Genomic DNA, 26,741 nt, shown 5'->3' with positions numbered 1-26,741 from the left:
TTGTTGATTGCTCTCCTCCCCCCACGAATAGGAGATATGCAACTGAATGCCTCCCAGCAGTTGAACTTGCAACTTGGAAGGGCAAGGAATAAAAGGCCCTAACAAGGAGAAATTGTATCTCTATGTTGCTAGGACTTTAGGAGGGCAAGATTTCTAAGCATAAGTGAGGGATCCCACCTGCTTAGCCTGGGTTAGCCCTACCTAAAGGACATACAGAGTTTGCACATTACAACAGCTTCCATCACCTTTTGGAACCTACGACTGTATGTTTATCTGCTTTTAACCTTGTAAATAACTTTCTTATTTCCTTTTCCTAGTTAATGATTCTTTCGATAGTTTATCATAGGATTGGCTACAAGCATGGTCACTGATGTGAGATCTAACGTGCAATTGACCTAGGGTAAGTGACTGGTCCTTAGGAAAGGGGACTAACTTGAATACTGCTGCGATCCTTGGTGTTAGGGACCATCTATCACTATCTGGGTAGCCAGATCAATTGGAGAACCCAAGGGGACTGTCTGTAATTCCATGCCTGCGGAGTTCTCACTTGATAATTAGCTGGTGAAATTTAAGTATAGAACTCACAACCAATCTGGGGGCCATGGATCAGCATTCACATTGCACTCCCCATCAGCAAGCATCCCTGGGCAGGGAAGCTAATGATCCAACCAGTGGATCAATTTTGGGGTTGAATCCTGGTCACATGCCACCTGGAGCACGTTGCACGGACACTAAGAACACAACCAATCTGGGGTTTGTATCCTGCTTCTTAACAGTCTGCCCTGATGTTGTTACTCACGCTCTTGAGCCACTCCAGACAGCTTAACAGGAGTCATGAAGGGCTGTCTGTTCTCTTAGCCTTCCAGCATCACTCTTTTCATTAATTATGTTGTCACTAGAGACTGTACTAATGATAGAGACTCATTAGTTTGGTTGCTGTTTTTTAAACCAAGGCAGTTTTCTACTTTTCCCCTCTGCATCCTTCTCTCCCTAAAAAACAGCAACCTTGAACTACGTAAGCAAAGTTTCTGAAACATTTGCAAAGAATGTTACAAGTAATGAGTGATGACCCACAGTGATTACTTTATGGTAAATATGGGTGGGGGGAGAAAGAATGTGTGCATTTTGCTGGGTGTGAATAGGTGGGCGATGTTCTTAGTGTTTTGCATGGATACTGTGTGGGTCTGTTACCCTGTGTGCTGTGTGTTTAATGAGGTGGTGGGAGAGGGTTTGTTGTTACAGAGGACCAAGTTTAACCTCGCCTAGCAGCCAGGACCCCAAACAACTGCCTGGAAATGGGAACCCTAGCAACCAGTGACGTGGTGACCAGGAGCCCACCTCAGCTTGGCTGTCAGCAAGTTCTGGCCAGTGGGAGGACAAAGGGCTGAGAGAGGACCCCGGTGACCTGACCAGCCAGTTCCAGCCAGTGGGAAATAAAAGGATGGAAGAGAGAGCCCAGGCAACCTGTTTATCTGGGACCAAAGACAAACGACGGGGGAAGAGCTGTTGGGGGAGATGATATAGGATGATCGGCTGGAAGGAAGGGGCTTCTGGGCTGGGGAGAGGGAGCAGCCAGAGTCCATCTGGATGCAGGAGAGATCTAGATGTACTGTGCTGAGGGTTGCTAGGCCCGAGAGCCCGGAGAGTTTCCTGTGCTGGGTTCAGATGCTCAATAAACCCTTCTGCTTTACGCTGGCTGAGAGTCACCCCAGTCTAGAGATCAGGGTTGCATTATTCCCTCTGGGAGTGGAAGTCCCGGGGGTCCAGAGCGAGTGGACTCCCTGAGGGGGCCCATGCTGAGAGACAGGCATGCTGAAGGCTCAGAGAAGTGAGGTTCCAGGAGGTGGAGGGACCTACGGCTTAACCCTCGAGAGTGGACCCTGAGAAGGACTGGCACATTGAAGGGGGTTCCTCCCAGGGACCATATGGAGCCAAGAGAGAGTGTGAGTCCTCTGAGTCCGTGATACTGGACAAGTTATGTTGATTTGTGTGTGGGCTGAACTGCAGCATTTGAACCAAGTGATCTACCCACCATCTGTGCAGTCTCCTTCACACAACCAAGGTAACTGTTGCATGCAAATTTGCTCTAGAGTTAAGGTGGTGACTGATTGAGTTACCTCAATGGTCTAGGACTCTTGGCATGGCACAGACACATGCCTTATTATTACCTGTGTCACAATTAATGTACTTTGTTAAAACGGATGAGAATTTAAAAATTGGATGGTAACAGATCATGAATCCCAGTGATGATGGAACCTGGTGATATTCTAAACAAAAAGAGCTCTCAAACATGCTTGTATCAATTTCCATCGCGTTACGCTGATTTAACAGACATTCCAGGCTTGACAGGATTGTCAAGACAGTTACAATCCTGGAATCTTATAGATAGATAATAGGCAAAATACAAAATTCTATAAAAGTTCTTGTAAATAAAATCCTCCTGGGATACAGTTGGTACAAGAGAATATTAAAATAAGAGAAAAATCCTGCCAACAATTATTCACATATATAGAGTTAACCTTGCATGGAGTCCTATTGAACTAATGGAATAAGCATGCATGAGTGTAACTGTTTGCAAGTTTGGACCCTAAAGCTGCACTATACACTAACATATTTGCCTTAAATAGAGCCTTGTTACCTTTTTATCTCCTTCATCTGATCTTCTGAAGGAATTTTTTTCCAAGATTGGATGTGGAATCTGAAATTTAACTCCAAGTATTTCTGCTGCATTTCCATATCTCATTTCAATGTCATTTTTGAGTGCCATAAACCGAGGAAGAGGCAATTCTTCATTAACAGAAAAAAAGAGAAGTTCAAATGAGACTACAGTATATTAAAATTCTTTGAAGCAGTATCGCAGTGCAAAACCAATGAAAAGTTAAACTATAAAATAAGAAATAGCACTAAGAATTGCAAAAAAATAACCTATGGAATGTCTAGAATTATTTTTGCCTTAACAGCAAATATTATGAGATTTGCATATACTTTATTACTGTAAAGAGAGAGAGGTGCCTCATTCACAGTATGAAGTCAAGTCTCAAACTCATTTCTGGTTTTAACCCTAGCAGGCACTATTACATATGTTGTTCATTGTTGTCTGCAAATAGTTTCCAGAAGAAACTATGGGAGCAAACAATTTATTAGGGCAAGATCATTGTATCCTCCTCTATGCTGTCACTAGAACAGAAAAAAAGCACCGAGTTAAACAGACCTATTCAAAGCCTAGTAAGACTGTGGTGTCAGAAATGCTACCATTTGCCATAGCTCAGAAGAACTGAAGAATGACACTTATAACCTCATGCATCATCCAAAAATCCAATACTGTTCTAAGGAAATTTATCATCTTGTTGTTGCAGACTTCCACTTCTCCATATAGTAAGTTATATGATCAATACAACCAAACAAACAGAATAAAGGCTCCTGGAATCAAGTAAAACACAATAGCATCTTTATAATCACTTATACATATAGCTGTACAAAATCAATCTACTTTTGCTGTACATCACTCATCCACTCCAACAGTTCTATTGTGTTTCTGAGGACAATGTAATTAGAGCTTTTGAAACCAGGAAACATTTCAGCAATTAAATGGGATTTAAGTGGGATATCAATCCAAAAATGTGTTCATTCACATCTATGCAGTATTTCCAGTTGCGTATTTATGAAACATACACACTGAATCTCACTTGATTCAGATTGCTGAATTAGCTAGTTTCTTCTAAAATTAACCTGATTGTGCTAAAAAGATGCTTAGGATAGACAGAGCAGGAATCTGATCGAAAGTTCCCCAAAAATTGCTATTTAATAAAGTCCCCTTGGCAGATTTATGGTTTACTTGTTAGTTTGGGTTTTTGTTTGTTTGTTCTTTTTTTAAATGTAATCCTTCAAAACAAATGCAGAAGCAATGTGAAAATCCCAGTTCTCAGGCTTGATGATTAAACATCATATTTAGTCTTAAAAGTACTTTAGATAAGATTCTTGACAATTTAATTTTCACTCCCCTGCTGGCTCACGATGATGCAATAGCAAAGATAGCAGGAAGAACTGAGTCCAACATGCATACACACATCACCAGTCTCAACAAACTGCAGTGCTCTGGATTTACTGGTGGAAGATCACAAAGGCTAAACACTGGGATCTTTTTTGAACACAGTTTTGAAGGTATAATGGCAAATTAAAATGTACCTGCGCGTGCGCGCGCGCGCACACACAGAGTCATGGGAAGAGTTTTAAAAAATTAAAGTTTAATTTGTAAATAAAAATGGCATCGATCTGTGATCCTGCTACAAAACACATATACAGTAAGGTTTTGAAACATGGCACTACCATGTTATATGTTTCTCAGGCCAGGTCCACACTACAGCGTTAAATCGATTTAAACAGCGTTAAATTGATTTATCGCTGTACCCGTCCACACTACAAGGCACCTAAAATCGGTTTTAAGGGGTCTTAAAATCGATTTCTGTACTCCAGCTAAACGAAAGGAGTAACCCTAAAATCGATATTACTAAATCGATTTAGGGTTAGTGTGGACGGAAATCAAAGTTAATGGCCTCCGGGAGGTATCCCACAGTGCACCAGTGGCCGCTCTGGACAGGTAAAGGAACTCTACTGCACTGGCCAGGTATGCAGGAAAAGCCCCGGGAACTTTTGAATTGCATTTCCTGTTTGGCCAGCGTGGAGCTCTCAGCAGCACAGGTAACAATGCAGTCTCCTGAGAATAGGAAAAGAGCTCCAGCGTGGAACACACAGGAGTTATTGGATCTGACCGCAGTATGGGGAGAAGATTCTGTGCTATCAGAACTGCGTTCCAGTAGACGAAATGAAAAAACTTTTGAAAAAATTTCTAATGCCATGAGGCAGAGAGGCCATAGCAGGGACTCTGTGCAGTGCAGAGTTAAAGTGAAGGAGCTCAGACAAGAATACCAGAAAGCCAAAGCAGCAAATGGCAGATCCGGATTTGGGCCAAAAACATGCCGCTTCTACGCGGAGCTGCATGCAATTTTAGGGGGCTGTGCCACGACAAGCCCCCCCCCGTCTGTGGATTCCGAGGTGGGAGTAATAATCTCAGCCATTGCTGATGATTCTGCGGAGGGTGAAGATGAGGAGGAGGAAGAGGAGGACGAGATTGCAGAGACCACACAACACTCCATTCTCCCGAACAGCCAGGAGCTTTTTCTCACCCAGACAGAATTACCCTCCCAGCCCTCCCAAGCCAGTAGCCCAGACAATGAAGCCATGGAAGCGACCTCTGGTGAGTGTACTTTTTTAAATATAAAACAGTTTAAAAGCAAGCGTTTTTTAATGATTGATTTGCCATGAGGGCTTGCATGCATTAGCTGGCATTAAAGTTACTGGAAAAGTCTGTTAACATGTCTGGGGATGGAGCGGAAATCCTCCAGGGACATCTCTATGAAGCACTCCTGTAGGTACCCCAAAAGCCTTTTCAGAAGGTTTCTGGGCAGTGCAGCCTTATTCCGTCCACCATGGTACGAAACTTTACCACGCCATGCCTGGAGCAGGTAATCGGGTATCATTGCATGACAAAGCCTAGCTGCGTATGGTCCCGGGGATTGCTGGCATTCAAGAAGCATAATTTCTTTTTCCTGTCTTTAATCCTCAGGAGAGTGATATCGTTCATGGTCACCTGGTAAAAATTAATGTATTTTATTAAGGGGACAGAGATGACCATTCCTTCGGTGATGCTTTCCTGCGGCTTAAAAGAAATCCTTCCCTTGCAGTTAGCCATGCGGGGGGAAGGGAAAAAGCTGCCCATTCCTACGTGGAGGTGTCTCTAATGGCGCTGACCTTTTTAGCATTTGGGCAGCAGGAATTTTTGCTGCTAATTGCCATGGGGGGGGGAGGGGGAGGGGGTAAGGTTTCAGTGACCTGCCATTACAGCAGACATGCAGAGTGGGGGGGAAACCATTCACAATTTCCTCTAGTGCTTAACCTTTCTGATGGCATAAGAAAAGAAGCAAAAGATGTGCTTTTTAGCAGTTTGGCTGCCCAGCATGAATTTTACCTGCTAATAGCCAGTGGTGGGGGGAAAGGAGGAGGTTGTAAGGTTAACTGCAATTAGATGTATGCCTTCCCATGTCCGCCTGCAAGCTGATTTGTAATCCCTGGACCTGCGTCTGTGTTGATCTGTTACACCACAGCCGCAAGCACTAAATACTAAAAGAATCCAAAGGCGACCTTGTAGTGAAGTGACGTGCTACGTACGGTGAATAGTGTAGTTCACTGTGAAGGAGTGTAACCATTGTTCTGTGAAATGTATCTCTTATGATCCTTTTATCACTCTTTTCCCCCACTCATGCAGCTGCACATTTTTCAAGCCTCTCTACTCCAGTCCGAAGGATAGGTCAGATAAGGAGGCTGAGGAAGAAGAGGACACGGGAGATGTTCACAGAAATCATGGCAGTAACCCGCAGTGAAAGAGCTCATCTGGAGGAGTGGAAAGACGTGGTAGCAAAGTACAGGAAAGCTGCCAGTGAACGTGAGGACAGGAGGGACGCTCGAGATGAGATGTGGCGGCAGGAAGATCAGCGGTGACGGGATGGAATGCTGGAGCTGCTGCGCGATCAAACTGACATCCTCCGAAGTCTGGTGGAAGAGCTGCGGGGTCACAGAGTGCCACTCCAGCCCATGTTTAACCTCCCTCAGTACTCACCATGTCCCATATCTTCCACACCCAGACGTGTAAGAACGTGTGGGGGAAGGCTTTCTGCACGTGCCCACTCCACCCCCGTGGACAGTCCAACCAAAAGGCTGTCATTACATTGAAATGTCCTTAATGGCCTTTTTCTTCCCTCCCATCCTCCTCCAAAACCACTACCGGTGTACCTTGTTATTTCTCTGTAGTCTATTTTTAATTACATGCTTTTTAAAGCAAGAGGGAGGGTGGGTTGCTTACAGGGACTGACTTTTAATAAAGAATACAAGGTTTTTAAAAGATAGTAACTTTATTTCCATAAGCAAGCTGTTAGGGAAGGGTGCAGGGTAGGTTGCTTGCAGCAGGAGTCAATACGGGGGGGGAGGTTCATGAAGGGGAAAGAAACAGCAGTCACACCGTACCCTGGCCCATGATGAAACTTGTTTTCAAGGCTTCTCTGATGCGCACCGCTTCCTGGCGTGATCTTCTAATTGCCCTGGTGTCTGGCTGCGCGTAATCAGTGGCCAGGTGATTTGCCTCAGCCTCCCACCCCGCCATAAAGGTCTCCCCCTTACTCTCACAGAGATTGTGGAGCACACAGCAAGCAGCAATAACAAAGGGGACATTGGTTTGGCTGAGGTCTGAGTGAGTAAGTAAAGTTCTCCAGCAACCTTTGAGACGCCCAAATGCACATTCTACCACCATTCTGCACTTGCTCAGCCTGTAGTTAAACAACTCCTGACCACTGTCCAGGCTGCCTGTGTATGGCTTCATGAGCCATGGCATCAAGGGGTAGGCTGGGTCCCCCAGGATAACTACAGGCATTTCAACATCCCCAACTGTAATTTTCTGGTCTGGGAAGTAAGTCCCTTGCTGCAGCCGTTTAAAGAGAGTAGTGCTTCTGAAGACACGAGCGTCATGAACCCTTCCTGGCCATCCGACGTGGATGTTGGTGAAACGTCCCTTGTGATCCACCAGTGCTTGCAGCACCATTGAAAAGTACCCCTTGCGGTTTATGTACTGGGTGCCCTGGTGCTCCGGTGCCAAGATAGGGATATGGGTTCCATCTATGGCCCCCCCACAGTTAGGGAATCCCATTGCAGCAAAGCCATCCACTATGACCTGCACGTTTCCCAGAGTCACAACCTTTCGTAGCAGCAGCTTAATGATTGCTTTGGCTACTTGCAACACAGCAGCCCCCACAGTAGATTTTCCCACTCCAAATTTATTCCCGACTGACCGGTAGCTGTCTGGCGTTGCAAGCTTCCAGAGGGCTATTGCCACTCGCTTCTCCACTGTGAGGGCTGCTCTCATCCTGGTATTATGGCGTTTCAGGACAGGGGAAAGCAAGTCACAAAGTTCAAAGAAAGTGCTCTTACGCATGCGAAAGTTCCGCAGCCACTGCGAATCGTCCCACACCTGCAAAACTATGTGGTCCCACCACTCTGTGCTTGTTTCCTGGGCCCAAAATCGGCGAGCAATGGGTAGAACCTCCCCCATTACCATCAGGAGCTCCAAAGCGCGGGGGCCCGCGATTTCGGAGAAATCAGTCTCCAGGTCCTCATCACTCTCGTCGCCGCGCTGCCGTAGCTGCAGCCTCCTCTCCTGCGTTTGCTGCTCATGGTTCAGCATAGACAGCACGAGAATGCGTGAATTGTTTACAACGTCCACGATCAAGGTACTGATCAGACCAGGGTCCATGCTTGCTGTAAAATGGCGTATGCTCACTTCACTCAGTAAAAAAAGCGTGAAATGGCTGTCTGCTGCTTTCAGGAAGGGAGGGGGTGACGCTGTACCCAGAACCACCCACGACAGTGATTTTTGCCCCATCAGGCACTGGGGTAGTAACCCATAATTCCAAGGGTCAGTGAACACTGCATGAACTATGGGATAGGTACCCACAGTGCAACGCTCCGGAAACCGATGGATGCCTGGGACCATGGACGCACACCACCGACGTAATGTGCCCTAGTGTGGACGCGTAAAATCGATTTTATAAACCCTGTTTTATAAAATCAATTTTACTAATTTCGATTTTAGTCTGTAGTATGGACGTGGCCTCAGGCTCATTTCTGCAAGATCAATAAATACCTTCAGGGCCGTCCTTAGGATTTATGGGGCCCTACGCAGTATTATTAAACTGGTGCCCCTATGCCAGAGGGGAGCCCAAGCTCACAGCCTGGTGGGGGAGGGGGAGGAGGGACTTGACAGCAAAGGATAATGAGATGCCCAGCCTGCCTCATGGTGGCAGAGAGTCACAGTTCCCCGCAGAGATTTCCATGCACTCTCCCTCATGCAGAATGGACATGAAGAAAGTAGCTAATTAAAAGCACTAAAATTTGGGAATAAAAAATGTCAGTCACAGGTTTTTTGATATGCCCTGAAGTTTGTCAGAGATTTATTTGCAAAAACTTCATAGTAAGGGTGAGTCAGCTGTCCTGCTGAATACAACATTACATATAATGGAATACATGATGTAGTTCTTCTCTGTTTTACATTTTCTTCATCAGTATTTCTAAGTTGAATTTATATTTTAAATGTACTCAAATCTTAAGCCAGCATTCCAGATTACTACATATTTAACTCACTGAAACAAAGACATTCTTTTAAATTAATCAGGGAGGTTTAGTGTGTTCATAACAATGTTCATTGCTTTTAGAAAAAGGGAACAGTAATTTACTTTGTGTGATCTCCATAACAAGAGACATGGTTATGAAATTTCACCAACTTTAAAAAAAAATGTTTCCAAAGATTTTAGGTATAACAAGGATTTTGTCTTACTAAGGTACTGATTTTGCTGGAGGGTTCTTTTAAAACTAGTTTGTCGGATAGTCAGAAGTAAAGAAAGGGAACTCTTTGTCCAGCTATCTGGAAGGGAAAGACTGTTGTCCCTTTAAGGGCTCTCTTCAGTGGGGGATGGGGGGAGAGGTGGTGAAGGGATGGACAGAAAGGACAGGAAGACTTGGAAGCACTTTTTTTTTTTAACTATAGTAATTAAAATGTGTATTTTAGATAAGGGAGGTCTTTTGAAGGATTTATTTAAAAAACTATGTCTGAAGATCCACACATTTAAGGCTAAAGATGATTGTGCATCTAAAACTCTATGCAAGCATTTTTTAGAAATGTGATTTTATAATCTTCACCAGCTCACTAATGAAATATTTTTAAAGCAAATTTTAAACTAAGGTCCTGTAGACTGACATGTTCTGTGTAAATATTACATTAATGCACAACTGTTTTTGTCAGTAAAGTCAGAAACTGACAATATGAAAATTTATTTGGGCATAAGCTTTCGTGGACATCTGATGAAATGGGTTCTAGTCCACAAAAGCTTATGCCCAAATAATTTGTTAGTCTTTGAGGTGACACAAGGACTCCTCCTTGTTTTTGCTGATACAGACTAACAGGACTACCACTCCGAAACCTGTCAGTATATACCTTGGAGTTGGCAAATGCCTGTTAAATGGCTTTATTACCCCTTGATTGTCTCTTTAACAGTTTCAATGTTGTGCTAATAGGTCTGGCAGGCTGGAGGTTTTTTCACTTTTAACTACTAGATTCCCTCCCAAGGAAGACTCACCAGGCTAGAGCAGCCATCTGTGGGAGCCTGCAGGAAGGGTCAGAACAGGGATAGGAAAACAAGAGGGTGGACACTAAGACCCAGTGGTGCCCCAAATTTTCAGGTGCCCTACGCAGCTGCCTATGTTGCCTATGCCTAAGGACGGCCCTGAATACCTTGATACCTCTAATTCAACTGAAAACCTATCCTAATTAATAATGCCTTGATTCTGATTGACAGCCAGGTGAGTTCTTTTCAAGGATTTCAAGAACATTTCATTCAAACAGAAGGATCCAGAATGACAAAATGGCACAAGATAGCTATGGAAATGAGAGCTTGGAATTCCTATTCTACCTGAAGCAGTTTACATTTTAGCACTAAAATCACTCGATTACAACAGATGCCTTTGGATGGATCCCTGGTTAGTGGGAGTTCAGCTGTTGGGTCTAAACTTTTGGTGAACTTTGGAGCCAAAACACACCCAGACTGGCCGTCTCTGCATAATCCTTTCTGAACCCTTTATCGAACAAAGCACTGACCTGCAAACTACTCATGACACCCCCTTTATCAAGGAGCCATTAGCCTTTATCTCTATGCATTTACTTGTTAAACTTGCTTTTCCTGTAAAATCTTAATTGATTATGCATGACCATTATCTTTTATTAATCACTTTGTTTACTTCTGTGTATAAATATTGATGCTCACCCCTAATAAAGGGGCCACACTTATTCTAAAGCTTTTGGGTTAGTGTGAGCCCGTTGATCAACGCATTGGTGTCTGGTCTCTGACAGAATTGTGTGCCCAAATACCAACTCCGCACGAACTTGGGTGTTGGAGAGGTGAGTGAGGACTTGCTTTATTACCTAACACAGCTGTGCTAAACTGGATTGACACTCCACAGTTTCTTTGTCAAACTGACATAATAGGCACAGCAGAGGATTAGAATTTGAGATGCCCACTCTGAAGTTTAAATCCTTTGCTTCTGGGCTGGCAGTGCAGGTGGCACAATGGATCTAATTACTTCCATTTATTAGCTATTAGGATCTCACCAGTAAACATGTTCTTCCATCCCATCCACTTGGGATTTTTAAGAAGTTTCTTTTAAAAAAAAATTTTCTGCAGAGAGGGTGTACTTAACATCAAGTTACAATGGAATCCAAACAGCAAATATGTTTGAAATAATCTCTAATGGACACTCTAACACAGCAGTTCTCAAAACTGTAGGTCGGGACCCCAAAGTGGGTCACAACCCTATTTTAATAGGGTCGCCAGGACTGGGATTAGACTTGCTGGGGCCCAGGGCTGAAGCCAAAGCCCACGCTCCACAACCCAGGGCCAAAGACAGAGCCCAAGCGCTTCAGTCCTGGGTGGCAGGGTCCCCTGCCTTGGGCTGAAGCTCTTGGCTCTCCTTCCTCCATCCCCCCCGCCCAGGGCAGTGGGGCACAGGTGGGCTCAGGTTTTGGTCCCCCATCCTGGGGACCAAAACATAATTTTTGTTGTCAGAAGGGGGTTGCGGTGCAATGAAGTATGAGAACCCCTGGTGTAACATTTACTGACACAGTGAGTGATTTTGCTACCTGCACCCATTCATTTCAACAGGTCTACTTGCAAAGAAAGGCCCCACTCTGGCAAAGTGTTCTACACACATAGACCCTGACTTCCCAAGGAGCCCCAGCTTCCATAGGGCTCCATGCAGTTGCACCAATCAGCCTGAGCAGAACTTTTAATCCTAAAGTACCACACAGCATGAGTGAGGGTGGCAAAAATGGACCTACAACAATGATTGTCAACTGTCCTGTTATTTCTATAATGCTTTTATGGATGCACAAGCAATTTGTACTTTTCTATCCATGTAACAACTTTGCACATAGAACCCAAGAATTTCATTGTAAATTTCTACCCATAATTTATGGATTATAAAACTAATTTAACCTGTTCCCCTCCTCCCCCTAAAATAGAAATAAGAAAATAAATAATAGGATTTTGCTTTACAAATAGGTTGGAAGAAAAATGAACTGAAGCAAATAATGTACAATGAATGTTAAAGAAATTAAAGAACAAGCTCGTAGCACACTAAGGGCTTGTCTACATCAGAAAGTTGCAGCGCTGGTGAGGGAGTTACAGCGCTGCAACTTTGAGAGTGTCCACATCTGCAGGGCATCACCAGCGCTGCAACTCCCTGTTTGCAGCGCTGGCCGTACTCCCGTTTTGTCTCGGGTGTAGAGGATCCAGCGCTGGTGATCCAGCGCTGGTAATGCAATGTAGACACTCACCAGCGCTTTTCTTGACCTCCGTGGAAGGAGGAAGCCTCTGGTAATCAAGCTGGTTTCCTTTCCCGGTTTGCTCTCTCGGTCCCGGAGCCAGCCAGCAAACCGCGGGGAAGGAGACCTGCTTGCTCGGGGTTCCGGGACCGAGAGAGCAAACCGGGAACGCCGCGGTTTGCTCTCTCGGTCCCGGAGCCAGCCAGCAAACCGCGGGGAAGGAGACCTGCTTGCTCGGGGTTCCGGGACCGAGAGAGCAAACCGGGAACGCCGCGGTTTGCTCTCTCGGTCCCGGAGCCAGCCAGCAAACCGCGGGGAAGGAGACCTGCTTGCTCGGGGTTCCGGGACCGAGAGAGCAAACCGGGAACGCCGCGGTTTGCTCTCTCGGTCCCGGAGCCAGCCAGCAAACCGCGGGGAAGGAGACCTGCTTGCTCGGGGTTCCGGGACCGAGAGAGCAAACCGCGGCGTTCCCGGTATGCTCTCTCGGTCCCGGAACCCCGAGCAAGCAGGTCTCCTTCCCCGCGGTTTGCTGGCTGGCTCCGGGACCGAGAGAGCAAACCGCGGCGTTCCCGGTTTGCTCTCTCGGTCCCGGAACCCCGAGCAAGCAGGTCTCCTTCCCCGCGGTTTGCTGGCTGGCTCCGGGACCGAGAGAGCAAACCGCGGCGAAGCTGGTTTCCTTTCCCGGTTTGCTCTCTCGGTCCCGGAACCCCCCTTGAAGCCGCCCAACAGCGCTGCAGTGTGGCCACATCTAACACCACTTGCAGCGCTGGTTGCTGTAAGTGTGGCCACTCTGCAGCGCTGGCCCTATACAGCTGTACTAATACAGCTGTAACAACCAGCGCTGCAAAATTTTAGATGTAGACATGGCCTAAGTAATGTGAGCTACTTACCACTCTTAATGCTCTCTATCCGTACTGGAAGGCCAGACTGCGCTGCAGCAATTAGTTTCAAAGCAACATAAAACTGAGCCGGACCAAAATAACCCACACGTTTTGCCCCACAAAGTTCTGTGATCTGAAAGAGAAAAAAATACACACTTTGTAAAATACTTCTCACTCTTTCCTCTTAGGAAACTTGCACTGAATATTGAAGCAGAGAAGTCTTCTAGAACTAAAAACACAAATCTGTTCACAGTGCTTTATTAAAAGTGAGCAATCCAGTTCAGATCACTTTGTACACTTGAATACCCCTGAATTTAAAATAGATAAGTAGTTATTTATTACTCCTTCAAAAAACACTGCAGTGTACCATTGCTGCTATATAATAGTTAACATGTTTCTACCCAAGAGGTAACTGCAGTTCATTAGTAGGGGAAAGGATCCCTTTGAGTATACAGTCTATGAAAGCTGTTTGGGCTGAAAGCTGCACTATAAATAGGAGGTATTAATTTTCACTATCTCTGTCCAACAATATTTCAGATAATCATTCTAACGACAAAATAAAAAAACAAAAAATACCCTAAAACTATCACAGCAAATTATTTTTGTGAAAAAAAGTTAGCCAGGCTTGAAATTAAACTCCTCTCTCAAACACACACACAAGTTAGCAACTGCAAGTGCAAATTCACCTACTCTGTTTATTAGACCTCAACATCCTTGTCTATGGAGAAGACAAATTTAGTTTTTCCTCATTCGGTTCACCTGGCCTTCAGGTAAATAAACATTCTCTATGGGCAAGTTTGAAATGCAGACCAAAACTGAGCGTATGTCTACCCAGCAAAACAAAACAACAAAAAAACTCCACGGCAGCGAGACTCAAAGCCTAGGTCAACTGACTCAAGCTCATGCTGTGGGACTAAACATAGCAATGTAGATGTTTAGGCTGGAGCCTGGGCTCTGAAACCCTCCATTCTCGCAGGGTTTTAGAGCCCGGGCTCCAGCCTGAGCATCTACACTGCCATGTCAGCCCGTCAGCACAAGCCCAAGTCAGTTGACCCCTAGGCTCTGAGACTTGCTGCCATGGGTTTGGTTTTTTTTGCTGTGTAGATGTAACCTGAAATTCAGAAAAGCTCCCAAAACAGACTTCACTCAGATCTTCCGGTTAGAACAAAGACACATTCCCCAGGGGTGAACAGGGAATCCTCAACTTATTTGATAAACTGAATGATGATTCACGTCTTCCAGTCCTGCTGAGATTTCACCATCTGAGTGCAAAAAGGAAAATGGAACCTGACCCATCACTCCCATTGGTAAGTTTGACCACCTGGGAAAACCACCAGAGTGGGGTGTTCCTAAAGCAATAGCAACAAGGGAGATTTTGTTGTTAGATTTCACTAGTACTAACAAATGAAATAAATGAGTAATTAGTTTTCTGAATTTATTTTAATTATTAGAGAATGTAAGGGGAAACAGTAATTAAAGAATGAATCCCTGGTCCTCTAAAGATGAATCAAAACAGTAGACTTGAATAATCAAGGAAAATTATTAGTACATTAACATTTTCCTTCCTAAAGGCTTCTCTACGTGGTGGGTTTTTTTCCAGGTTTGTGTACACTAACTGTTGTGGAAAACTAATCCAAACTAATTTCATCCATAAGGCTGACTTTTTACCTCTGAATCAGTGCATACACAAGGCACTGACTTTCTTCAGAGTTAGCACTCAGCATTCTTAACAACCTCGAGTAATTTTGTATCATCTGCAAACTTTCACATCTCACCGTTTACCCCTTTTTCCAGATCATTTATGAATAAGTTGAACAGCATTGGTCCCAGGACACATCTTTGCGGGACCCAGCTATTTAACTCTCTCCATTGTGAAAACTGACCATTTATTCCTACCCTTTGTGTCCTGTCTTTTAACCAGTTACTGATCCATCAGAGAACCTTCCTTCTTATCCCACTATTGCTTACTTTGCTCAAGAGCCTTTGGTGAGGGATTTGTCACAGGCTTTCTGAAAGTCCAAGAACCCTCTATCCATTGATGAGGCATGATTTCTCTTTACAAAAGCCATGCTGACTTCCCCAACATATTGTGTTCCTCGTTGTGTCTGATAATTCTGATCTTTACTACAGTCTCAACCAAATTGCCTGGTACTGAAGTTAGGCTTACTGGCCTGAAATTGCTAGGATTGGCTTCTGAAGTCTTTTTGAAAAAAACCCGTTACCCTAGTTATCCTCCAGTCATCTAGTAGAGAGACTAACTTGCAGGTTACATAACACAGTTGTTAGTTCTTCAATTTTATATTTGAGTTCCTTCAGAACTCTTGGGTGAATACTATCTGGTCCTGGTGACTTATTACTGTTTAATTTGCCAATTTGTTCCCAAACCTCCTCTACTGACACTTCAATCTAGGACAGTTCCTCAGATTTGTCACTTAAAAAGAATGGCTCAGGTATGGGACTCTCCCTCACATCCTCTGCACCGAAGATTGATGCAGAAAATTCATTTGGCTTCTCTGCAATGGCTTCATCTTCTTTGAGTGCTCCTTTAGCATTTCAACTGTCAAGTGGCCCCACTGGTTTTTTGGCAGACTTCTTGCTTTTCATGTACTTTAAAAAAATATTTGCTGTTAGTTTATGTCTTTTCCTAGATGTTCTTCAAATTCTTTTTGGACTGTCTATATACTTTTACACTTGACTAGCCAGAGTTTATGCCCCTATAAATAAAACAAGAATAAATGTATTAAAACAAGAATAAATGTATTAACAAAGAACAGATATTTAAGTGATAATAAGTAAGACCAGAAGATATTGATATGGTTATAAGGAAAACAAAACAAAACATGCTTTCTAGTTACTAAAACTTAACTTCAGCAAGTTACAATCTTTGCCTGTGCAGGTTTCTCACTGATAGTTTCAGCTACTCTTAGTTTTCAGGCCAAGAGGACGCACTTTTCATGGGTTCCAAGGGTGTTGCTACCCCTTCATTTCCTAGATGATAGATGCTAAAATGGCTCTCTGCTTCTGCTTATAATTCCCCAAAGTCTACTGTCCCTATTTCAAGAGCCAGGAATGCTTGCTGGGGGTGCAGGATCCATCCCCTGTCGTGATCATGAAGTGGTCTTCCCGCCTGCTCATTTAGCTTTATGGCTTTGTTTACTTTATATGCAGATGTATTTTTCTTCGTCCTCTGGATTGTTACCTGGCTCAATTTACATTGGAGACACAGGAAAACAGGCAAAACAATATTCCTTTGTCTAGGACAGGTTGGGCAGATGCACTGCCTGAAAAACACCTTTTAAGAACATATTTCCAGCACACATGTATAACTCTTTACACACTTCCATACGTACAACATGGAGTAATAACCAGTGTCTTATCAGTCTTCATATGCTATTTTAAATGACACCTTTATATACAGAATATGACAACAATGTGTTGGGGAAATGAGTAGGTCAGGCCTGATGTGAGTTATGATATGGTGTGCCCTCTGCCGGCTAGCACTGAGAACACAGAATGGCCATACTGGGTCAGAACAATGGTTCACCTAGCCCAGTAGCCTGTCTTCTTACAGTGGCCAATACCAGGTGCTTCAGAGAGAGTGAACAGAACAGGCCAATCATCAAATGATTCATTCTCAGCTTCTGGCAATCAAAAGCTAGGGATATCCAGAGCCTGGGGTTGCATCTCTGACCATCTTGACTAATAGCTTCTTTAACCCTGTTATAGTTTTGGCCTTCACAACCTCCTCTGGCAACAGGTTCCACAGGCTGGCTGAGCTGTGTGAAGAAATACTTCCTTTTGTTTGTTTTAAACCTGCTGCATATTAATTTCATTAGATGACCCCTGGTTCTTGTGTCATGTGAAGGAGAAAATAACACTTCCTCATTTTTCTCCACACCATTCACGATTTCATAGACCTCTATCATGTCCCCCCTTAGTCATCTCTTTTCCAAGCTGAACAGTCCCAGTCTTTTTAATTTCTCATATAGGAACTGTTCCATATCCCTTATCATTTTTGTTGCCCTTCTCTGTGCCTTTTTCCAATTCTAATATATCTGTTTTGAGATGGAGGGACCCGAACTGAGGGATGCCCTGGGTCATAGCAACACTCAGTCATCAGGACAGGGCACACAGGTAAACTGACAGGTCGGTCCTAGTGTGAAGCAATGCAGTGTGCTATACCTGTGAGAGGACTGAAAAGTTAACTCAAAATAGAACTACACTCACATAAACTTTTTCCAAAGTGGATTTATTCAATTCACAATAACTAGCCAGTCAGTTCAAAAGAAGAATTGCATCATGTGGATGCAGCCCCTTTCAATTAAAGAAAAAAAGTCCATTAGTCTGAAATTAATCACCCATATAAACTAACCCTACATGGCTACTGCTCTGGCTGAACAAGCCTTGACTTTCTTCTCCTCCTCCTCTTAGCTTCTGAGATGCCTGGCTGAAGTCCATCTTGTGATTAAGAAATTAAGAAGCTTCCTTCCTTTGGCTACCTGATGAAGAGGGAGGTGGATACTCTGAAGCTGTATTTTTGCAATTAATCAAGGAAAGTTTGCCATTACCTTACTTGAATGTATTTACTTTTCTGGTTTACTTTTTATAACTGACCACATCTTATTTTTACATTTTTTTCCAGCAGGAATCAGGGGACTCTGGCCTGCACACAGACTGGAGTTGGGCGCATCCTGTGTGGGGAGAAATGGATGGGAGAGCAACTTTGCTCTAATGATGGCCCTCTCCCCACCCCTGTCTATTTCTATAGAGAGTAACTGCACTCTGCACAGTGTGCCAGGGTACTAAGAGGAAGGATGAAGGTGTTGGTTGGGGGCTTAGGGGAACTTAGTTAAGCGGACTGGGGCTGTACAGGTGATCAGTAGTTATGGGGAGATTCAGCATCTCTTCATCAAGGCATCAGCACCTGATGACCTTCCATTTGCTGCTGCTTTGGGTCCCCAGGGTACCGAGGCAGCAAATGGTAGGGAGTCCTTGATGAGCCACACTGTCATCACAGAGTGAGTCTGACCCCCAACCTCGTGCTGCTGCCTAGTGCTGCAGAGCCAGGGCAGTCTCTGCTTCAAGTGCTGACTCCCAACAGTGCAAAGAAGAAACAGCAGCCCTTCAAATGCTGATGCCTCAGCAGAGACACTTGGATCACCCCACCCCCGTTTTCCTATATATATCCCTGATTTCCCCACTCCAGGTCTTGCTGCACACATCCCCAGGTCCTACACAATCCTCCCCCACATCCCAGCTCACTCTTCTGCTCCCCAGGGGAGGGTAGCTCTACAAATGTGAAAACAGAATAAAGTCCAAACATAAAGTTTATATATATACATATTAATTTTACAAAGCTTGGTCTCTATCTATCCATGAGAGAGAGAGAGAGAGAGAGAGAGAGAGAGAGAGAGAGAGAGAGAGAGAGAGAGAGAGAGAGAGAGAGAGAGAGAGAGAGAGAGAGAGAGAGAGAGAGAGAGAGAGAGAGAGAGAGATTAATATAAATATAACAACTTTCAAAAAGCTGAAAACAATTATGAGCCCAATCAGGTGGCTGGAAGAATTTAATCAGAAAAATGTGAATGACAATTGGGAATTGTTTAAGAACACTTTACTAGATGCCCAAAAGGTCACAATCGAGGAAGAAGGCTATATTGGTTTAAGAAATGATCTGCATAGAGGGACAGTTAAGGCATCTACAAATAAAAACTATATATATATATATATATATATATAAATAAAACAAATGGATGCTGATTGACTCCCTCACTTCACAGGAATCTGCCTCAGAGATCTCCAAGAAACTCTCATGGAGATACTGGGAAATCCACTGCCACAGGTTCTTTGGCAGAGCTGCTTTGTTTCATGCCCCCTTAAGGGTAACTTTCCCACACCCCTCTACCATCACTGGGGGTGAGGTGGGGGGAACCATTGCTGCACACAGGCGATCTGCATAAGGGTCAGAGCAGAAGCCACAGTCTGGAGAAGACCCTCCCTTGATTCCCTGCTCATACGCAGCAGCGAGGTATCATCCATAATGAACACACAGCCTGTGGAAAATGGGGGGATAGGAATGATTATAAGGCACTCCCTGCAGTGCTGGATCTCCCCAAGAGCCATATGCCCAGTGTACAGTACAGTCCTGGAACACTGATTTTCCCCTGACCCTGAGGCTATGCACCATTTTGGGGGTCTTGTGGCTCATGGGTGCTTTCCTGGGGTCGGCCAGTTAGTGACAGGTGTGTGAATAGTGGCTGTGTTTTAAATCACGGAATCAGTGGTCTGCACGTTGCAAGCACACAAATCTTCTGTAAAATGTTGCATTTTGGCTTCACAGATATGACCTTGGGAGCCCAATTAGAAAGCAGCCACAAAGATCTAGGAGGACTTTCTGTGGGTATGGCTACATTTGGAATTTCAAAGCGCTGCCGCGGCAGCGCTTTGAAGTGTGAGTGTAGTCAGAGCGGCAGCGCTGGGAGAGAGCTCTCCCAGCGCTGCATGTAAACCACATCCCTTACGGGTGTAGCGTGCAGCGCTGGGAGCCGCGCTCCCAGCGCTGCTGCCCTGATTACACTGATGCTTTACAGCGCTGTATCTTGCAGCGCTCAGGGGGGTGTTTTTTCACACCCCAGTTGCAGCGCTGTAAAGTGTGAGTGTAGCCAAGCCCTGTGTGATGCCATGATGCACTCCACGTCCGAAAAACAAAAATTGAAGAAGTGGCGGATAGGGATTGAAAGGAGAACGTGGTGCACCAGAACGAAGCCATAGAGCGGCTCTTAAATGATATGGAGCTCGAAGTGGACATGCTCCAGGCTCTACTAGCACTGCAAACAGAGCAGCTCCGCGCCCATCCTGCCCTGCAGCTGCTGTCGCAAAACTCTCTCTCATGCGCTCCCGCTTTTCCCCCGCCCTAACACCACCAATACACTCTTATCAACCTCCTGGCTCCAGTCTATACCGGCGACATTCCACTCCTGCCCCGTCACAGTCCAGCACTGCAGACTCCCAGTACCCATTACACTCAACACCCACCCTCTGCAGTTTAGCCCTGCTAAAGTACAGTACCCACTGCACTATACTCCAGGACAAGGTTGGATATGATCCCTGGATATACACAAATCTTTAACAGTCCCAGCATCCCACCTGCTCCTGGGACTCTCCGTTCCCCCATCCCTCACATTGCTGATGTGGTTTTTTGTTTGTCTCTCTCCTCTGGTGGTTGTTTTTTAATAAAAGAATTGTGCTGGTTTAAAGCAATCTTTATTCTATTAATTGAAAGCAAACAGGGCCCTGCAAAGCAACAGGCAATTTTTTTAAACCTTCATAGTGCATCGTCTGCACCAATCCCAATCACCTCCTAGCATTACAAACACTTCACTCCCAAGCATAGCAACAAATATTAGTGGCTTTCAGCTTCAAATTGCTGCCTCAAGGCATCCCTGATCCTTATGGCCCTGCACTGCGTCCCTCTAATAGCCCTGCTCTCTGGCTATTCAAATTCAGCCTTCAGGTGCTGCGCCTCAACGGTCCAGCCCTGAGTGAAGCTTTCACCTTTCCCTTCACAAATATTATGGAGTGTACAGCACACAGATATAGGCATAGGAATATTGTCATCTGCCAGGTCCAGCCTCCCATATAGGCAGAGTCAGTGGGCTTTTAAACGGCCAAAAGCACACTCAATCCTCGTTCTGCACTTGCTTAGCCTCTTGTTGAACCACTTCTTGCTGCTGTCAAGGTGCCCCGTGTATAGCTTCATAAGCCATGGCATTAAGGGGTAGGCAAGGTCTCCCACGAACACAGTGGGCATTTCGACTTCCCCTAAGGTGATCTTCTGATCCGGGAAGAAAATCCCTGCATGCAGCTTCCTGTACAAGCCAGTGTTCTGAAAGATGCGTGCGTCACGCACCTTTCCAGACTAGCCTGCGTTAATGTCCATGAAACACCCACCGTGATCCACAAGCGCCTGGAGAACCATAGAGAAATACCCCTTCCGATTAATGTATGTGGTAGCTAGGTGGTCTGGTGCCAGAATTGGAATATGCATGCTATCTATCACCCTTCCACAGTTAGGAAAGCTCAGTTGCGCAAAGCCATGCACTATGTCACGCATGTTGCCCAGAGTCATGGTGTTTTGGAAAAGGATGCAATTAATGGCCCTGCAGACTCCCATCAACACGAGTCCAACGGTCGACTTTTCCACTCTGAACTGGTTAGCGACTGAGCGGTAGCAGTCTGGAGTAACCAGCTTCTACAGTGCAATCGCCATGCACTGCTCCAACGGCAAGGCAGCTCTCATGCTCACGTCCTTGCGCCACAGAGCTGGGGTGAGCACATCACACAGTCCCATGAATGTGGCTTTCCTCATTCGAAAGTTCTGCAGCCACTGCTCATCATCCCAGATGTGCATGACGATGTGATCTCACGACTCAGGGCTTGTCTACATCAGAAAGTTGCAGCGCTGGTGAGGGAGTTACAGCGCTGCAACTTAGGAGGTGTACACATCTGCAGGGCACCACCAGCGCTGCAACTCCCTGTTTGCAGCGCTGGCCGTACTCCCGTTTTGTCTCGGGTGTAGAGGATCCAGCGCTGGTGATCCAGCACTGGTAATCAAGTATAGACACTTACCAGCGCTTTTCTTGACCTCCGTGGAATAAGCAGGTATCCCAGCATACCTGAGGAAGCCTCTGGTAATCAAGCTGGTCTCCTTCCCCGGCTTGCTCTCGCGTTCCCCGAACCCCGAGCAAGCAGGTCTCCTTCCCTGAGGTTTGCTGGGTGGTTCCGGGAACGCGAGAGCAAACCGTGGCGAAGCTGGTCTCCTTTCCCGGTTTGCTCTCTCATTCCCCGAACCCCCGAGCAAGCAGGTCTCCTTCCCTGCGGTTTGCAGGGTGGTTCGGGGAACGCGAGAGCAAACCGCGGCGAAGCTGGTCTCCTTCCCCGGTTTGCTCTCGCGTTCCCCGAACAAGCAGGTCTCCTTCCCTGCAGTTTGCAGGGTGGTTCGGGGAACGCGAGAGCAAACCGCGGCGAAGCTGGTCTCCTTTCCCGGTTTGCTCTCTCGTTCCCCGAACCCCCGAGCAAGCAGGTCTCCTTCCCTGCGGTTTGCAGGGTGGTTCGGGGAACGCGAGAGCAAACCGCGGCGAAGCTGGTCTCCTTTCCCAGTTTGCTCTCGCGTTCCCCGAACCCCCCTTGAAGCCGCCCAACAGCGCTGCAGTGTGGCCACATCTAACACCACTTGCAGCGCTGGTTGCTGTAAGTGTGGCCACTCTGCAGCGCTGGCCCTATACAGCTGTACTAATACAGCTGTAACAACCAGCGCTGCAAAATTTTAGATGTAGACATGGCCTCAGTGTTTGTTTCCCAACCCCCAAAGCAGTGTTCCTCTGTGGTCAGCATCTCTGTGAATGCCCCAAGCCATCTCATGTTGTAGCTACTGTGTGTGGCAAGATTGATGTTGCACACCTCTTGTCTTTACAGTTTAAGGAAAAACTCCACTGCCACTCATGCTGCGTTAGTCAGAGTGAGCAGCATACTGGTCAACAGTGCAGGATCCATTCCTGCAGACCGAAGAGGCAGAGCATGCAGTACACAAACAGCTGAAAGATGGCACTAAATGCATATGGAAGCACAGGGATTTCTGGAATGCGAAGCAATACATCATTGGGCATTGGCACAGGACCCAGGATGCCCCACGACCCCCTCCGCCTTCCCACAACTCCTAGCAGCAGAAGAGGAAGAGATGCTCTGTGGGATAGGTGCCCAGAGTGCACCACTCTGAATACCGCTGCAGGTGCCACAAGTGTGAACATGCCATTGTGCAGGCAGCTGACAGTGTGAACACACACAACAGCAGTTCCCGTTCAGCGCTCTCAGTGTAGATATACTCTGAGGCTTGTTTTCTAGAAGGAGAACAGCAGGTGAAAGTACAGCAGCAGGTGGAATCAGAGATGTTTATTGAATGGCACCGAGGTTGACTGGCTAGGCAGAGAACTGATGAGAGAATGACCATTTGGACTTCCACTGGTTAATCAAGTAGGTAGCTGTGGTTTCTCCTGCATTGCTCTACTCTGTTCATTTTATCATCTTATACTCCCACATGCAGCTTGTCTGTTTTGCCCACCTGTTGTGTCCTGTCTGCCACCTACCTCAAACTCACTGAAACAGGATTTCTCTTCTTTACTTTGCCTACCTCAATGGAGCCCAGACTGACATTCCTGGGTGCTACTCTAATACACAAAATTAATAAGTGGCAACAGCTATTTTGTTAGGTTTCAGAGTAGCAGCTGCGTTAGCCTGTATCCGCAAAAAGAACAGGAGTCCTTGTGGCACCTTAGAGACTAACAAATTTATTTGAGCATAAGCTTTCGTGGGCTACAGCTCACTTCTTCGGATGCATAGAATGAAACACACAGACAGGAGATATTTATACATACAGAGAACATGAAATGGTGGAAGTAGCCATGCCAACTGTAAGAGGCCAATCAACTGAGGGCTTGTCTACATCAGAAAGTTGCAGCGCTGGTGAGGGAGTTACAGCGCTGCAACTTTGAAGGTGTACACATCTGCAGGGCATCACCAGCGCTGCAACTCCCTGTTTGCAGCGCTGGCCGTACTCCCGTTTTGTCTCGGGTGTAGAGGATCCAGCGCTGGTGATCCAGCGCTGGTAATCCAATGTAGACACTTACCAGCGCTTTTCTTGACCTCCGTGGAAGGAGGAAGCCTCTGGTAATCAAGCTGGTCTCCTTTCCCGGTTTGCTCTCTCGTTCCCGGAACCCCGAGCAAGCAGGTCTCCTTCCCTGTGGTTTGCTGGGTGGCTCCGGGAACGCGAGAGCAAACCGCGGCGAAGCTGGTCTCCTTTCCCGGTTTGCTCTCTCGTTCCCGGAACCCCGAGCAAGCAGGTCTCCTTCCCTGCGGTTTGCTGGGTGGCTCTGGGAACGCGAGAGCAAACCGCGGCGAAGCTGGTCTCCTTTCCCGGTTTGCTCTCTCGTTCCCGGAACCCCGAGCAAGCAGGTCTCCTTCCCTGCGGTTTGCTGGGTGGCTCCGGGAACGCGAGAGCAAACCGCGGCGAAGCTGGTCTCCTTTCCCGGTTTGCTCTCTCGTTCCCGGAACCCCGAGCAAGCAGGTCTCCTTCCCTGCGGTTTGCAGGGTGGCTCCGGGAACGCGAGAGCAAACCGCGGCGAAGCTGGTCTCCTTTCCCGGTTTGCTCTCGCGTTCCCCGAACCCCCCTTGAAGCCGCCCAACAGCGCTGCAGTGTGGCCACATCTAACACCACTTGCAGCGCTGGTTGCTGTAAGTGTGGCCACTCTGCAGCGCTGGCCCTATACAGCTGTACTAATACAGTTGTAACAACCAGCGCTGCAAAATTTTAGATGTAGACATGGCCTCAGATGAGCTATCATCAGCAGGAGAAAAAAAAACCTTTGAAGTGATAATTGAGATGACCCATAGAAGGTGTGAGGAGAACTTAACGTGGGGAAATAGATTCAATTAGTGTAATGACCCATCCATTCCCAGTCTCTGTTTAAACCTAAGTTAATTGTATCTAATTTACATATTAATTCAAGTTCAGCAGTCTCTCTTTGGAGTCTGTTTTTGAAGTTTTTTTGGAGCAAAATTGCCACCTTCAAGTCTGTCACTGAGTAGTTAGAGAGGTTAAAATGTTCTTCCACTGGTTTTTTAATGTTATGATTCCTGATGTCAGATTTGTGTCCATTTATTCTTTTGCATAGAGATTGTCCGGTTTGGCCAATGTATATGGCAGAAGGGCATTGCTGGCACATGATGGCATATATCACGTTGGTAGACGTGCAGGTGAATGAGCCCCTAATGGCGTGGATGATGATATTAGGTCCTATGATGGTGTCACTTGAATAGATATGTGGACAGAGTTGGCATCGGGCTTTGTTGCAAAGATAGGTTCCTGGGTTAGTGTTTCTGTTATATGGCGTGCGGTTGCTGGTGAGCATTTGCTTCAGGTTGGGAGGCTGTCTGTAAGCGAGGACTGGCCTGTCTCCCAAGATCTGTGAGAGTGAGGGATCATCTTTCAGGATAGGTTGTAGATCTTTGATGATGCGCTGGAGAGGTCTTCACATTAGAAGGTGGACTAACCCATTTAGCAAAGCTAAGAGACAGCAAACATCCATTCGTTCTCAGATCAAATTAACATTTTCTATCTTCCTCATCTATTGGAACATACCTTGGTGGGGACGATTAACTTTAGTACAGGTTTGCCCTTGCCCAGCAGGCCATCAGATGAAAGAAAAACAAATGATTTGCTTTGGAAATCTTCATATCAGCCTACACTATTATTTTAATAAAGCTTTTGCATAATATTTTAATGGGTTTCTGAAAAGCTTTGGGATTTTATTTGTAAGGATGGAAATGGAGGGGGGAGAGGAATGGTGGTGTGTGAGTGAGAGTGAGAGAGAGTGATGTTATTAAGGCTTTAGCTAGTTATTCAGGTGCTTCCAGGGAAGCCAGTGGAAGGACGGAGGTAAACCATCTTGAAAATCTGGTTTTTCGGGTTCCATTTTTGACGGAGATTAACTGTATGGTACACAGCAGGAAAACACTACATGCATTCCTGCCAAAGCACTGGGTGCACAAAAGTATTCGTTGCCTAAGTCATCTAAAAATGACTAAATTTCAGGAATAACTGAATTTTATCAAACATACTGGTCGGTATTTCATTACAAAAGAGGGAGTGTGAAAGATTCTTCCAGTTCAAACAATTACTCCCGAGTTTAAGGATCATGTTAGACAATTCCTGCCATCGCCAGTATCAGAGTTTATATCAGTAGTTCTCAACCTTGCCAGACTACTGTACTCCTTTCCAGGGCTGCCGGGGCAAGGGGGGGGGGGGGAGAACAACAAGTGGGGCAATTTGCCCCAGGCCCCACAGGGGCCCCCACGAGAATATAGTATTCTATAGTATTGCAACTTTATTTTATGGAAGGGGCCCCTTAAAATACTTTGCCCCAGGCCCCCTGAATCCTCTGGATGGCCCCGCTCCTTTCAGGAGTCTGATTTGTCTTGTATATCCCAAGTTTCACCTCACTTAAAAACTACTTGCTTGCAAAATCAGACATAAAAATAAAAAGTGTCACAGCACACTATTACTGAAAAATTGCACACTTTCTTATTTTTACCATATCATCATAAAATAATTGATTGGAATATAAATATTATACTTAAATTTCAGTGTATAATATACACAGCAGTATACACAAGTCATTGTCTACATGAAATTTTAGTTTGTACTGCCTTCACTAGCATTTTTATATAGCTTGTGTAAAACTAAGCAAACATCTAGATGAGTTGATGTACCCCCAGAAGATCTCTGTGTATCCCTGGTTGAGAATCACTTGTTTATATAATTCCTTCTGAACTGA

At 45.6% G+C, this 26,741-nt stretch overlaps 1 protein-coding gene and 1 long non-coding RNA gene across 15 annotated transcripts in view; one reads left to right on the top strand and one right to left on the bottom strand.

Moving 5' to 3' along the window:
* The window catches only part of REPS2 (RALBP1 associated Eps domain containing 2), a 162,772-nt gene that overhangs the window by 95,757 nt on the left and 40,274 nt on the right, over positions 1 to 26,741 (bottom strand). For 13 of the 14 annotated variants that reach the window (XM_030573909.1, XM_030573901.1, XM_030573837.1 and 10 more), the window contains exons 2-3: positions 13,366 to 13,489; positions 2,639 to 2,787 (exon numbers count right to left, since the gene is read on the bottom strand). In XM_030573909.1, the coding sequence (XP_030429769.1) occupies positions 2,639 to 2,787; positions 13,366 to 13,489 (273 nt within the window). The remainder of the gene's footprint in view (positions 1 to 2,638; positions 2,788 to 13,365; positions 13,490 to 26,741) is intronic. The other variant, XM_030573914.1, reaches the window with a different exon arrangement.
* On the top strand, positions 7,942 to 21,739 carry LOC115656810. The gene is made up of 3 exons (XR_004001752.1): positions 7,942 to 7,952; positions 8,345 to 8,350; positions 21,642 to 21,739. It is a non-coding gene; the product is annotated as an uncharacterized LOC115656810 (long non-coding RNA).

This window comes from Gopherus evgoodei, chromosome 1 (assembly GCF_007399415.2).
Source record: "Gopherus evgoodei ecotype Sinaloan lineage chromosome 1, rGopEvg1_v1.p, whole genome shotgun sequence".
Classification (NCBI taxonomy): Eukaryota; Metazoa; Chordata; order Testudines; family Testudinidae; genus Gopherus; species Gopherus evgoodei.
This window is presented reverse-complemented; position numbering and strand designations above follow the sequence as displayed.